Source organism: Acomys russatus, chromosome 24 (assembly GCF_903995435.1).
Source record: "Acomys russatus chromosome 24, mAcoRus1.1, whole genome shotgun sequence".
NCBI lineage: Eukaryota > Metazoa > Chordata > Mammalia > Rodentia > Muridae > Acomys > Acomys russatus.
Window position 1 is genome coordinate 13,316,297 of NC_067160.1, and position 13,443 is coordinate 13,329,739.

General features: G+C 41.8%; 1 protein-coding gene across 1 annotated transcript in view; it reads left to right on the plus strand.

Moving 5' to 3' along the window:
* Positions 1-13,443, plus strand: part of Gpr155 (G protein-coupled receptor 155) — a 39,195-nt gene that overhangs the window by 13,376 nt on the left and 12,376 nt on the right. Inside the window, exons 5-10 of the mRNA XM_051166203.1 lie at positions 452-607; positions 2,729-2,812; positions 3,569-3,686; positions 7,732-7,816; positions 7,894-7,984; positions 9,009-9,219. Of these exons, the coding sequence (XP_051022160.1) occupies positions 452-607; positions 2,729-2,812; positions 3,569-3,686; positions 7,732-7,816; positions 7,894-7,984; positions 9,009-9,219 (745 nt within the window). The remainder of the gene's footprint in view (positions 1-451; positions 608-2,728; positions 2,813-3,568; positions 3,687-7,731; positions 7,817-7,893; positions 7,985-9,008; positions 9,220-13,443) is intronic.

Consider the following 13,443-nt stretch of genomic DNA (forward strand, 5'->3'; position numbering starts at 1 on the left):
TTTAAAAAAAATTTGTTCACATAACCTGAGTTTTTAAAGACACCAGAACTTTCCACTACATTAATCTATGTCATATTTGGTAATTATTTTCTGTTAATTTGTTACCATACACCCCATAGTTTGTGAAGTAGTGTGGGAGAAAACTGTTTATAGATTTAATTAGACAGTTGAAAGGTGTTTTTCTAGAACCTGGAAGAGAATCAATCGTCAGCAACAGAATTTGTAGTATTTTTTTGTATGTACATATCATTGAACCTAGATTAGAAAGAAAGGCTAATGGAGTGATGTCTTATAAAGGAAGAATCCAGCATCAGATAATATGTTGGATCCTAAAATGTCCTTACTGGTTTTCATTTTCAGTTTAAAATGCACTAGTGTATTATGGGTGTTTAAATTGTTAAGCAGTTGTTCAAATAAGATTGTGACTCCTTCATTTGCCCTCACTTTGCAGATAACCTCAGGGATGGTCATAAGTACATTTGTGTCTGCTCCAATCATGTATGTCTCTGCCTGGTTACTGACCTTCCCCACCATGGACGCTAAGCCATTGGCATATGCCATTCAGAACGTTAGCTTTGATATAAGTATCATCAGTCTGGTGTCCTTGGTGAGTACGTTTTAGTGTCAAATTGAAAGGAAACCACAAAACAAGGTTGACAGTAACTACTAGTAGAAAATTATTTTTAAAAATACTTCTTAAAAAAAAACCAAAATAGACAACTACAACCTATCGAAAGAAAGAAAGAAGGAAAGAAAGAAATGTAATATCAATTTCCTACTTAACTAAGTTTGTTTTCCAATTGGGAGTTTTGAGTTGTATAGCAGGTGAGGCATATGACTTAGACTTGGATTTGATTCTTTGACCTATTGCGTGTGACCTATGTGCCTCTTTGGCGTTACTTAACCTCTCTTAGGCTTCGGGTTTTTTAGCTGTATAATTATTTCACCTAGTTCTATGGATTGTTTTAAGGTTTGAAATAATGAGATAAGCGTCCTATAAATAATGATCATCATACAAATATTTATCTATTTTAGAATCATAGGATCAGCAGAGGTCTTTGAGATCAAGATTGACCATTTATGTAAATGGAACTTCAAATAACTTTTCAAACCTGATCCTCCTAGCTCACGTATATAAGCTTTTTAGCAACTAGCGTCTCCTCACAGGTCAGATTGCCTGCTGAGTCCAGTCAGAGCTGTGGATTGGAAGAGGCATTGTTTCTAAAAGGAACGGACGCAAGAGTGGATGTGTACACTAACAACAAACACACGCACGATTAATGTGAATTTTAGGAAATCCCATTGTCTATCACATGTTCTTGAGAATCTGGGCTGGAGAGATGCCTCAGTGGCAAAGAGCACTGCCTGCTCTTCCAGAGGTCCTGAGTTCAATCCCCAGCAACCACATGGTGGCTCCCAACCATCTAGAATGTGATCTGATGCCTTCTTCTGCAGATAAAGTACTCATATACAATAAATAAATTTTTTAAAAAGAAAGAAAGAAAGAAAAATCTATGTACTTTAATAAGAAGGTAGCTTGGGGAGAGAGAGGGTATCGACTTCTATCGGCAATTAGGGAAAAGAAGACCTTTAGCCAACGTGCTTCCGTGGGCACTATGAAGGAAGAATAGAAATTCAATCCTGGGGTTGGGGTGTAGCTTAGCTATAGAACATATGCTTAGCATGCATGAGGGCCTAGGTTCTGAGTGGTAGCCAGAAAAGAAAGAGAGAGGAGGAGGAAGAGGAGGAACAGGAAGAGGAGGAGGAGGAGGACAAGGAAGAAGAGGAGGAGGAGGAAAAGGAAACCAATCCTTTTAAATACTAGGAATAAAAGATTAATCTTGGTGTGGGAGGTATGTGTTGTTTGAAATAAGACTACCTGGAATTTAGACTCTTTGCTGGTGTCATAGAAATCAGAAAAGAAAAATTTAGAAAAGTCCTTTCTTAATTAATTGGCTGTGACATTGTGTCTTACCCTAGCCACTGAAGGTTGGCTTACTTAGAATATGGCCATGGTCAAGTCACTAATTCTTTTTTTAAAAAGATAGATTTATTTACTTATTTATTTTACAATTTTCTGCCTGCATGCCAGAAGAGGGCACCAGATCTCGTTATAGATGGTTATGAACCACCATGTGGTTGCTGAGAATTAAACTCAGGACCTCTGGAAGAGCAAACAGTGCTCTTAACCACTGAGCCATCTCTCTCCAGCCCCTCCCCCTTGGTTTTTCAAAACAAGGTTTCTCTGTGTAGCCCTGGCTGTCCTGGACTCACTCTGTAGATCAGGCTGGCCTCGAACTCACAGAGATCCGCCTGCCTCTGCCTCCTGAGTGCAGGGATTACAGGCATGCAGCAATGTACCTGGCTCAAGCCATTAGCTCTTAAAGAACTAATTTGTTAATCATGGGATCTCCCTGTGCCTTTTATTTCATGTTGGATACAGTAATTTATATTAATAATCTTCACTTTCAACGAAACATTAAAATTTCCTCTGGAATGAGGATAAAGAGGCTTCTCTAAAAATACTAATCACGGGACCAGGCCTAGTGGCACACATGTCACCTTTTAAGCGTTGGGAGGCTGGGACAGGAGGATCCAGAGTTCAAGGGCAAAGCCCATGTTACATAGTGAGATCCTGTCCCACATTAAAAAAGGTTTCCGACGTGCTGTTTAATAAGTACTTATAAAGACTGAGAAACATGAATGACTTGAACGTTTTGCCTTCAAGGTCTGGTCTCTGGCTATTCTCCTCTTCAGTAAGAAGTTCAAGCAGCTTCCGCACATGCTCACAACTAATCTACTCATCGCTCAGGTTAGTGGACCATAGACACTTAGGGCATGGCTTCTCCTGGGGCTAGTGGATCGCAGGAGAGACGGTTACTTTGTTAGAGTTCTCTTTCAGTTACAAAGTCAAAATGATTAGCAGATATGATCAATTATTACTTAAGTACAATTAGTTATTGCTTGTACGTGATATGTTGCAATGTCTTCAACCTTGAGGTTAGTAATGGCGCTCAGTGATAGCTTTGTATTTTTAAAATGCAAGCAGTTGAATCATTAAAAACCGAACTCTTCCGTGGGTGTGGTGACTCACACCTGTAAGTCCGAGGGTTTAAAAAGCTGATGCAGGAAGGTTGCTGTGAGTTTTAAATCAGCCTGTGCTGCAGAGTAGAACTGTCTAGAAGAAAAACAAAGAGAACTCACAACCCTGACTTTCAGTTAGGTCTTTGCATGTGGTCATGATGGAACGACGTTTGACATTTCTATGTAAATCGTTACTAGATAAGGCTAGAATTTAGAATATGGTCTTTATTTTAATTTAATATGTACATTGTTAAAGGCTCTATGGAAAGATGTTTTTTTAAATCATAAAGCTTGAAATTTAGTAAAATCAATATGTAATAGTTGACGATTAGCAATAGTTTTAAATGAATGATAGTTTTCCACGAATAAAACTTTAATGGGTATGATTAGATTAATAGGTTTTTTTTTTTTCTGTTATGGTATTAAATCGTACAATTTACTTTTAGCTACTTACAAAATCTTTTAATAATTTTTTTTTCTTTAGTCTATTGTTTGTGCTGGAATGATGATATGGAATTTCGTTAAAGAAAAAAATTTTGTTGGACAAATTTTGGTGTTTGTCCTGTTGTACGGCTCTCTGTACAGCACCTATCTATGGACAGGTAAGTTGGCTCATGAAAGGACAGTTAAAGTCTGCCTGCCCCTCCCCCCAGCCCCTCTCTCTCCCTAAGGGACCTTAGCATCTACTGATCCTGTTAGCACAGGTCAAGGTGTTTACTTAGTTTGTTACACACACACACACACACACACACACACACACACACACACACACACACACGGTATCTGCAAAGCTGAGTTATCTACTGAGTACACTATTACTGCCTGGCTCAGAGCCCTCAATGGCTCAAGGCCAGTGTTAGCATAGTTCCCCCTAGGAGACAGCAGGTGGTAAAAAGCAGAAGTGAGGTGTGTCCCAGTGCTCGCTGCTAAACACCTACCAACCATGAACTGTGCCTTTGCCTCATACAAACTAACTACCTTCCGGTCTTCTGTTTCATTACTTCTTCTTCTTTTTTTTAATTGGTTTTCTTTTTATTTTATGTACATTGGTGAATGTGTGAGGGTGTCGGATCCCCTGGAACAAGAGTTACAGATAGTTGTGAGCTGCCATGTGGGTGCTGGGAATTGAACCCGGGTCCTCTGGAAGAGCAGCCAGTGCTCTTAACTGCTGAGCCATCTCTCCAGCCCCCTGTTTTAATACTTCTGAAGCCGGCTTGCAGCACGCTACAGGGATATTCTGAAGACAGAGTAAAGTATGGCTATTTATGTCTGGTATACAGCAGACACTTAACAGATGGAAATCTACTAGTCATTTAATAGAGGGGGAAAGTGGGCTGGAGAGGTGGCCCAGAGGTTAAGAGTACTAACTGCTCTTCCAGAGGTCCAGAGTTCAGCAACCACATGGTGGCTCACAGCCATCTGAGAGGAGAGCTGGCGCCCTCTTCTGGCCTGCAGGGGTACATGCGGACAGAGTACTGTATTCATAATAATAAATAAATAAAATCTTTAGAAAAGTAGAGAGGGAACATTTGTAAGAGGACGTCGAGGGGCTGGAGGGATGACTCTGTGGTTAAGAGCACTGACTCCTCTTAAGGACCTAGTTTTGAGTCACAGCACCCACATGGAGGCTCACAACCATCTGTAACTCCAGTTCCAGGGGATCCAAAGCTCTTTACTGGTGCCCATTGGCACCAGACATGCACACGGAGCACAGACATACAGGCAAGCAAAATACTCATTAGATAAAGTAATTTTTTAATTGTAAAAAAATAGAGGTCCCAGTGAGAAAGGATACTCTTTCCACTGACTCCAAAAAGAATGACAAACTGTTTCACTCGACACTGCTATTTTGAAATGTAACATTCGTTCGGGAGCAGACATTCCGGCATGTTTGTCTGGATGTTGTTGTGTTCATACCACAAGTTTCAAACTGCAAAACAGTACCGGAAGGGGCAATCATACAATGGCTAGTACACAAGGGCCAGGAAGTGACCGTGGTGGGAAGACCTTTGATTTCATGCCCTGAAGATCAAAAGCTGGTCCCATCTAAGTCTGTAAGCCATTTGAAGGGAAGCAGAAGTGTGGGGAAGGATTGTAGAACGGCAAACTCTCCGCCAACAGAAGGCAGTCTGTGCTTCTTTGAGGCAAGAAGACCTGTCATAGCATGAGTCTTGTCATGAGACGTCACGTGAAAAGAACCTAGAGACTGTATTTCCAAATTTAGGTGGCCCAGAGGGATCTCTAGTACCCCAGTTTGTTCAGGTGGAGTTTGTAATGAGAGCGAGAGAATAACAACGAGATCAGGCTGTCAAAAGGCCCCAACTTTCTCCAAAACCTTCAAATGTGCAAGCTGAGATCCATATACAGGGGGAAGAGGTCCCCCTCAGTCACAGTCACAGGGGAGGGGAGTAAGGGGAAAATGGGAGGGAGGGAGGAATGGGAGGATACAAGGGATGGGATAACAATTGAGATGTAATATGAATAAATTAATAAAATATTTTTTAAAAAAGAATTTAGGAATTCACCAGTGCAGTGAAGGTGTCCTGTGATCGTCAGAGTATTTTAAATACAGCTCAATTTTGTGGCTCAGTTGTTCTAGGCAAAGACAAAATCCTAGAGCCGTTCAGTGCATTTAAAACCTCATGTCCAGCCATTTTCAGATTGGTTTACAAATCATCGTCACCGTTTCTGCCCTATCTGCAGAGCAAAGAACTTGCTTTGTTCTTCCTTTAAAATCAGTTGCTGCCTAACACTTCAGCTAAGTCCTCTACCAGTGAAGCCCCAAGCTTTGTGTGCTAATTAAACAATTCCAAATATACATGAAATGTGTAAATAGACAATTTCCCCACCTTTGTACTGGTCCAGTTTGAGTATTTTATTTTGCAAGTTATGATGAAAGCAAGACCAAAGAGCTGAGCTGACCTAAGCAGGCCTTCCCGGCTTCCTCAGCAGGTGATACAAGACTGTCCTCTGACAGCTGCAGTTCTTCACAGAGCCAGAAGAATCAGAATTTCAGGGTGCCAAGCCCTTCTTGGGGGACCTCAGTCTCTGTTTACGTTAATCCTAGTTTAAAGTGTTAATTATCAGTACCCATTTATGTTAATTCTAACGTAAGTGTTAATTATAAGAAAGGATCTTATTCTGCTAATGTAGATCACAGCTTGAAATGTAAAACGGAACTCTGCTCCCATTTCTTTTTGTTTTGTTTTGTTTTTAGGTTAGCTTCAGTTACTCCCACATACAGAGTTGTAATGTGGTTTATTTCACTCTCTTTCCTCAAACTACGAGAGAGTCTTCATTTGACTGTACGGTGTAACACCTTTAGGCCTCCACTTAGCTCACACTCAATATTTGAAGCAACATCTAAATTCTGAATAATGAGACTATTTAATTTATAAGGTGGACACAGGTGATTATCGTTGAGACTATGCCAAAAGACTGAAAAACTCTCCTAAAGACATAGTATTACCAGATCCTGAAAAATACATCGTAGGAATCCCAGGACAGTTTCAGAAGTTCACTCTGTGCTCCCCAATGGCTGGGTCTCTGCGCCACTCTGCCCTCTGCAGCCCAGGCAAGCCCTTGCTTCTCCCACATTCCTTCTTCCTACAGCGCTCAGACTCTGTAGTCTTGTGGAGCTTGTGAAGTGCCAGGTGTACAAAGGACAGCATCAGGCATATGGACACATTCAAGAAGTTGAAAATAAGCTGGGTGTGGTGGAGCGTGTCTATCATTTCGGCACTCAGAAAGCTGAGGCAGGAGGGCCGAGAGTTTAAGGACAGCTGGGCCACCTAGCAACCCAGTCTCAAAAAACAAAACAAACAAGAACTTGAAATATGCATATCTGTGTTAGGTTTGTGTCACATTTGTATTAAGTTTATATCATATCGTTATAAAGCGTCAGCCCTGCGTTTGAAGCATTTTCCAAAACCTAACCTGGGTAAGAAATCTTTACGCTTCTTAGCACCGATAAAATGGCATCACTCTGAGAAGTGTTCTGTGTACAGTTAACTTTTCCAATTCGACTTAGATTCTAATCACATAAATGGAAACAGACAGACGACAACAACAGGCCACTGTGGCTTTTTGAGAAGAAATCCTTTGGTAAATTCAGATTTGTGTATAGAAAGGATGATTCTAGGAAAGAAAACTCAAATGATTTTTAATTTAGAAAAATTGCTTCAAAGCTGGGCGTGGTGGCGCACGCCTTTAATCCCAGCACTCAGGAAGCACAGGCAGGCGGATCTTTGTGAGTTCGAGGCCAGCCTGGTCTACAGTGTGAGTCCAGGACAGCCAGGGCTATTACACAAAGAAACCCTGTCTTGAAAAAAACAAAAAGAAAAGAAAAATTGCTTCAAACAACATGTATTTATGAAGAGGAAATTTTGGAGCAAAATCTAGACTACTATTTTAAAAAAAAAGCATGGTGGTGCACACTTGCAACCTCAGGACTCGGGAAGTGGAGGAAAGCTGTTGGCTCAGCTGGGCTACTCAAAAGCCAGCCACACAAAGTCACTAAAGCAAATAGAGACTGGACCAGAGTACCCAAATAAGTGTGCTGCTGCCTTAGAGAGTAAAGTGCTGCGATTCTGCTCAGTGTCAGGAGGAGTCATTATTTCTTTTACAATCTTGGTTTCTTGTTCCTAGGCCTTCTAGCAGTTTCTTTGTTTCTTTTAAAAAAGCGTGAGAGTATACAGATCCCCGTGGGAATCATCATCATATCTGGCTGGGGGTGAGTGGCCGTTTTCTGTTTGCTTGTGGGCTTCCATATGCAGAGCTGCTTGTTCATTCTCTCTCGCTCTCTCACAGCATACCCACGCTCCTTGTTGGTGTGTTGCTGGTAACTGGAAAACACAGTGGAGACAGCATCGACTCAGCCTTCTTTTATGGAAAAGAGCAGGTAGAAAGAGTTTATTGGCAGTTCCCTTTCGAGAACGTCTCTATTTAACTAGTTTGTGTACTTTGATGTAATATCAAAATTAGATTGAAAATATATTTTCTTTATTGTATTTATTGTACATGAGTGTTTTATCTGCAGAAGAGGGCATCAGATAACATTATAGATGGTTGTGAGCCACCATGTGGTTGCTGGGAATTGAACTCAGTACCTCTGGAAGAGCAGGTGGTGCCCTTAGCCACTGAGCCATCTCTCCAGTCCCCGAAAATATATTTTAATTTATTGTATAAGGCATTGGTGATTTTATATGATCTTGTGACACATCAAGATGTGAACATTTTTACCTGAAGATTTCTAAATGCTTGCAGTTTGGTTATTTTAAAATTTTTATTTATGTAAAAAGAACTTAACATTAATACCATGTCCAGCTGGTACTCATAAATATTAGCTATACTTTTTAATGCTCATTTCTATAAGAAAGCCTCTATTCACTGAAGTGTGGTCGAACTGTACACAGCATTCAGAAGTGATAAAGGGTCTGAAAGAAATCATTTGGCTACTTAAAGGAAAACAGCGACTATATTGTTAGCCACTTGCTGTACAATGAGACATCTGAGAAACTTGTATGATTAAAGGCAAACCATAATTTCTTTATAAGTAAGTCACATTCCTTCCATACTCCTACCCATTTTGAAGAAACATTGTTCTGTGGTATTTAAAGCCATACAGATACATTTTTCTATCAAAAAGGTGTTTTAAATTTTTTTTTACTTATTTATTTTTATTTTATGTGCATTGGTGTTTTGCCTGTATGTATGTCTGTATGAGGGTGTCAGATCTCCTGGCAGGTGTGAGCTACCATGTGGGTGCCAGGAATTGAGCCCAGGTCCTCTGGAAGAGCAGCCAGTGTTCTTAACCACTGAGCCATCTCTCCAGCCCCACAAAAAGTGTTCTTAAACCTATTGTACTAAGGTTATTAAGATGAGAGTATGAGAACTGGCCTAACATCTTTTTCTGATGCTGGCAGATGATCACTACAGCAGTCACCCTGTTCTGCAGCATTCTGATAGCTGGTGTGTCACTCATGTGCATGAACCGTACCACCCAAGCTGGCCACTATGAAGGTTTCGGCCAATCTCAGAACCACAAACCAGTAGAGCCTGGAAGCACTATGTTTGAGGAGAGCCCGGCACCGACAAATGAACCAGAACTCTTCCCGAGTTCCATTCCAGAAACAAGTATGAGCCCTACGTATATTTTAAAACAAACAAAAACTGTCACTTGTATCCTAGGTGTTTTTGTTTAACAGAAATTTACCACACTTCTCTGGATGTTATAGATTTTTGTCAAGTAAACAACTTGAATAGTTCCATTAGAGCTTCATTCATTAATCTGAGATTAATGTTTTGTTGGATTCTAAGACTTCCAAGAGAGCTTGGTTGGCTGGCTGGCTGGCTGGCTGGCTGGCTGGCTGGGTGGCTGGCTGGCTGGCTGGCTGGCTGGCTGGAACAGGGTCTTACTCTGTAACCCAGGCTGAGCCTCAAATCACTGATCCTCCTGCTTAAGCCTCCTGAATGCTGGGATGACAGACATGAGCCACCATGCCCCTTTTCAGTGCTGGGGATTGAACCCAGGACCTCAGCACATGTTCAGAAAGTGTTCCACCTCTAAGCCACGTCTCCAGCTTTGACCTGAGAATTTTGGAAGAAGTGAAAGGAAGGAACATCCTTCCTAGGAATCTAAACATTTACTACTTTAACAAAATTTTATCAGACAAGTGCCGTCAATAAAATGAATTTTAAGGAGAGACCTAACTTAAGTTAAGGTTAATTGGGCTGGAGAGATGGCTCAGTGGTTAAGAGCACTGACTGCTCTTGCAGAGGTCCTGAGTTCAATTCCCAGCACCACATGGTGGCTCACAACCATCTATAATGTGATCGGATGCATACTGTATACATAATAAATAAACTTTAAAAAAAAAAAAAAAAAGGTTAATCATAGAAATTATCTGTCTACAAATTGTAGTCCACAAGCCAAATCAGACTTAGCACCTGATTTTGTGTAGTTTCTCAGTTAAGAATGATGATGATGATTATATATTTTTAAAAGATTGATATCAACTTAAGAGATTTTTCTATGAAATTTGAATCCCATCTACAGCTTTGTGGGATGTAGTCACAACCATCCACTTACCCGTTGACTGCGGCTGTGTTCACACTGGAATGGCTGAGTTGACTCATTGCCACAGAGCCCGAGTGGCCGCTATGAAAGATGCTTGGTTATTTTATTTTATAGCATGTAGTCCATCGCCCAGGGAAGTCAGAGCAGGAACTTAAGGTAGGAGCTGACCTAGTGGACCTGGAAGAGTGCTGCTCTCTGGCTTTCAGTCTTACAGCACCCAGGGCCACCAGCCCAGGGATGGCACCGCCTACGGTGAGCTAGACCCGCCCTCATTAGTCATCAGTCAAGAAAATGCACCACAGGCTTGCCAATGATCAGCCTGGTGGGGGCATTTTCTCCACTGACGTTCTTTCTTCCAGAATGACTCCAGCTGGCATCAAGTTAACATAAAACTGGCACCATGACACTGACTTCCTGTCACCTTGACACACAAATATATCACCGTTAAGCCAAAACCTTTTCCTTTTTTTCTTTTTTGGTTTTTTGAGATAGGGTTTCTCTGTGTAGCCTTGGCTGTCCTGCACTCACTTGTAGACCAGGCTGGCCTTGAGCTCACAGAGATCCACCTGCCTCTGCCTCCCACGTGCTGGGACTAAAAGCATGCACCACCATGCCCGGCTCCCTTTTCCTTTCTTATTCATTTCCAAGGTCTTAATATTAATACCACAATATAAAACATTCCAACTTTTAAAATCCCCACAGTCTTTAATAATTAAAATACTTTTAAAAGTTCAGTCTCTTTAAAACTGTCTCTCTAAAGTTCCAAAGTCTCGCTGGGCATGGTGCCACATGCCTTTATTCACAGCACTCAGGGAGGCAGAGAGAGGCGGATCTCTGTGAGTTCGAAGCCAGCCTGTTCTACAAAGCAAGTCCAAGACAGCCATAGCTACACAGAGAAATCCTGTCTCAAAACAAAACATAACAAAGAAAACCCAAAAAAATCAAACCAATAGCTAAACAGATAGATAGATAGATAGATAGATAAAATAAAATGAAATTCCAAAGTCTCTAAAATAACCAAGGCTCCTGTAAAATTAAAAATAAGTTAAATATTTTCTTACTCCAAGAGAGAACCAGGTCACAGTCACATTCAGATCAAAGCAAAAGCAAAGTCCAGCCACGTCAAACATCTAGGACTCACAATCTGAGCCCCACAGGGCTTGCACAGCACACACAGCTTAGCTCCTGGCCTTAGGCCAGCTCCAGTCTGCCCTTGGTGGCCGTCCCGTGGCACTGGCATCCCCAAAATGATGGCACCACCCGCAGTGGGTAGGTATCCACATTTTATTCATCTGTTTCCCTGCTGAGAGACATTTAATTTGCCGTAAAAGCATTTCTCTGTTGGGAGGGACGCATCAGTGGACATCTGTATTCAGACATCCTTGAACACCCAGCGAGACTCTTCTAAAGGTGGAATTTGTGAGTCACAGGAACTAGAGTAAACCCATTTCTCTGGGTCTGCTTCCAGCTTTCCTTGGCCTACACCTATATTGCTGGGATCTCTTCCTGACTTCTTTATTTTCAGACATCCTTCTTCAGGATTTCTAAGCAAAGCTCACTAGTTTCCCTCTCAAGCAAAGGAGCCAATCAGAGCAAGTAGTTACCCGTGCATGGGTGTCCAGCGTCTCCCCTGACCTCTGTTTTCCAGTGTCTGCTAGATCGTTCAAGTTCCCTTGTCACAGGGCTCCCTGTCCCCCGTCATTCCTGGATCCAGTCTAGCTCATGTCAAATGGCCAAACTAACTTTCCTCATGGAGCTCTGGCCATATCAGGCTCCTGCTGTGGTGCAGGTCAAGACCCTCAAGGCCCTCCAATCCAGAGTGTTCTGCTCGGCCTCTGGTCTTCATTCTCTTCCTGTGTGCACTACCGAGCTCTCTGTGCTACACCCCAGACTGGCACTTGTGAGTTTCTCACCTCTCTTTCAACTCTTGCTGCACAGCCCTTAAACCTGGGCTCACTCTCGATTTGTGATGACATCATCGGGATTTGATTCTTTTTTTTTTTTTTGGTTTTTCGAGACAGGGTTTCTCTGTGTAGCCTTGGCTATCCTGAACTCACTTTGTAGACCAGGCTGGCCTCAAACTCACAGCGATCCACCTGCCTCTGCCTCCCGAGTGCTGGGATTAAAGGCGTGCACCACCATGCCCGGCCGGAATTTGATTCTTTCGAGCTTTTTGGCCATCTTCCTTTCAAAGCTGAAGTTCCGTGACATCTTCACTGAAATGCTGCATGCTGCTTTCCCTAACCCCAGGATTCTTCTTCGAACACGCCCAGCCTCCTTCCCTTCTTCACTTTCTTAGCACTCTGCCATTTATACTCTAAACCAGTCCGATCTGGGGCCGAAGTAGAAGACCACCACCTTTAGATAGCCGACCATGTCTTCCTGCGTGAATGTTTTAGGATGGCTGCCAAAGGTTAACACCTCTGGGAAGCACTAAAGAAGGGTTGTAAGAGACCCTTGGGAGACTTTGGCATTTACCTTTCACCTGGCTTCTAGAAACAGCAAAAGACTGAACCATAGACTCTAAGCCCTGTTGCTATCATCACCAGCAAGAAAACTAATTTGAGCCTATCTTGTAAATAGGACAGCTTATCTGCTATGTCCATAGGAAACTTGCAATACTTTTGTCTCCTTATTTATAATACTAATTTCATGGCAATGCTTTTTGTTTGTTTGTTTGCTTGTTTTTGGCTTTTCAAAACAGGGTCTCTGGGTTAGCCTTGGCTGTCCTGGACTCGCTTTGTAGACCAGACTGGCCTCAAGACCTATGACTTTTGCATTATAAATAGTGGGAAATTTCGGATCGCACTATTTTAGTATGTGATCTAGACCTGGGTAATATGGCTGGAGAGGGCTGGTTCCATGGTTAAGAGCACTTGCTGCTCTTGCATGAGCCTGGGTTCAGTTCCCGGCTCCCACATGGTGGCTCACAACCATCTGTAATTCCAGGTCCAAGGGATCAGATGCCTTCTTCTGGTCTCCTTGCACACCAGGCACACACATGGTACACATACATACATGTAGGCAAAATACTCATGCACATAAAACAGAAATATGTAAATCTTAAAAATAAATCTTAAGAATAAACAAAACATTCTTTGTTTAATAAAAAAATGTTTTGCTAATAAAGAGAAAGCTGATGGGCTACTGATTAGCCTTTATATTTGAATGAAGAAACTGCAAAGTAGGTTTTGTTTTTTACAGAGGCCATATTGTTTACTTATGTATACATGTGTATGCACACATGCATTCATTCCTTGTAGGTATGTCATTGCAATGTA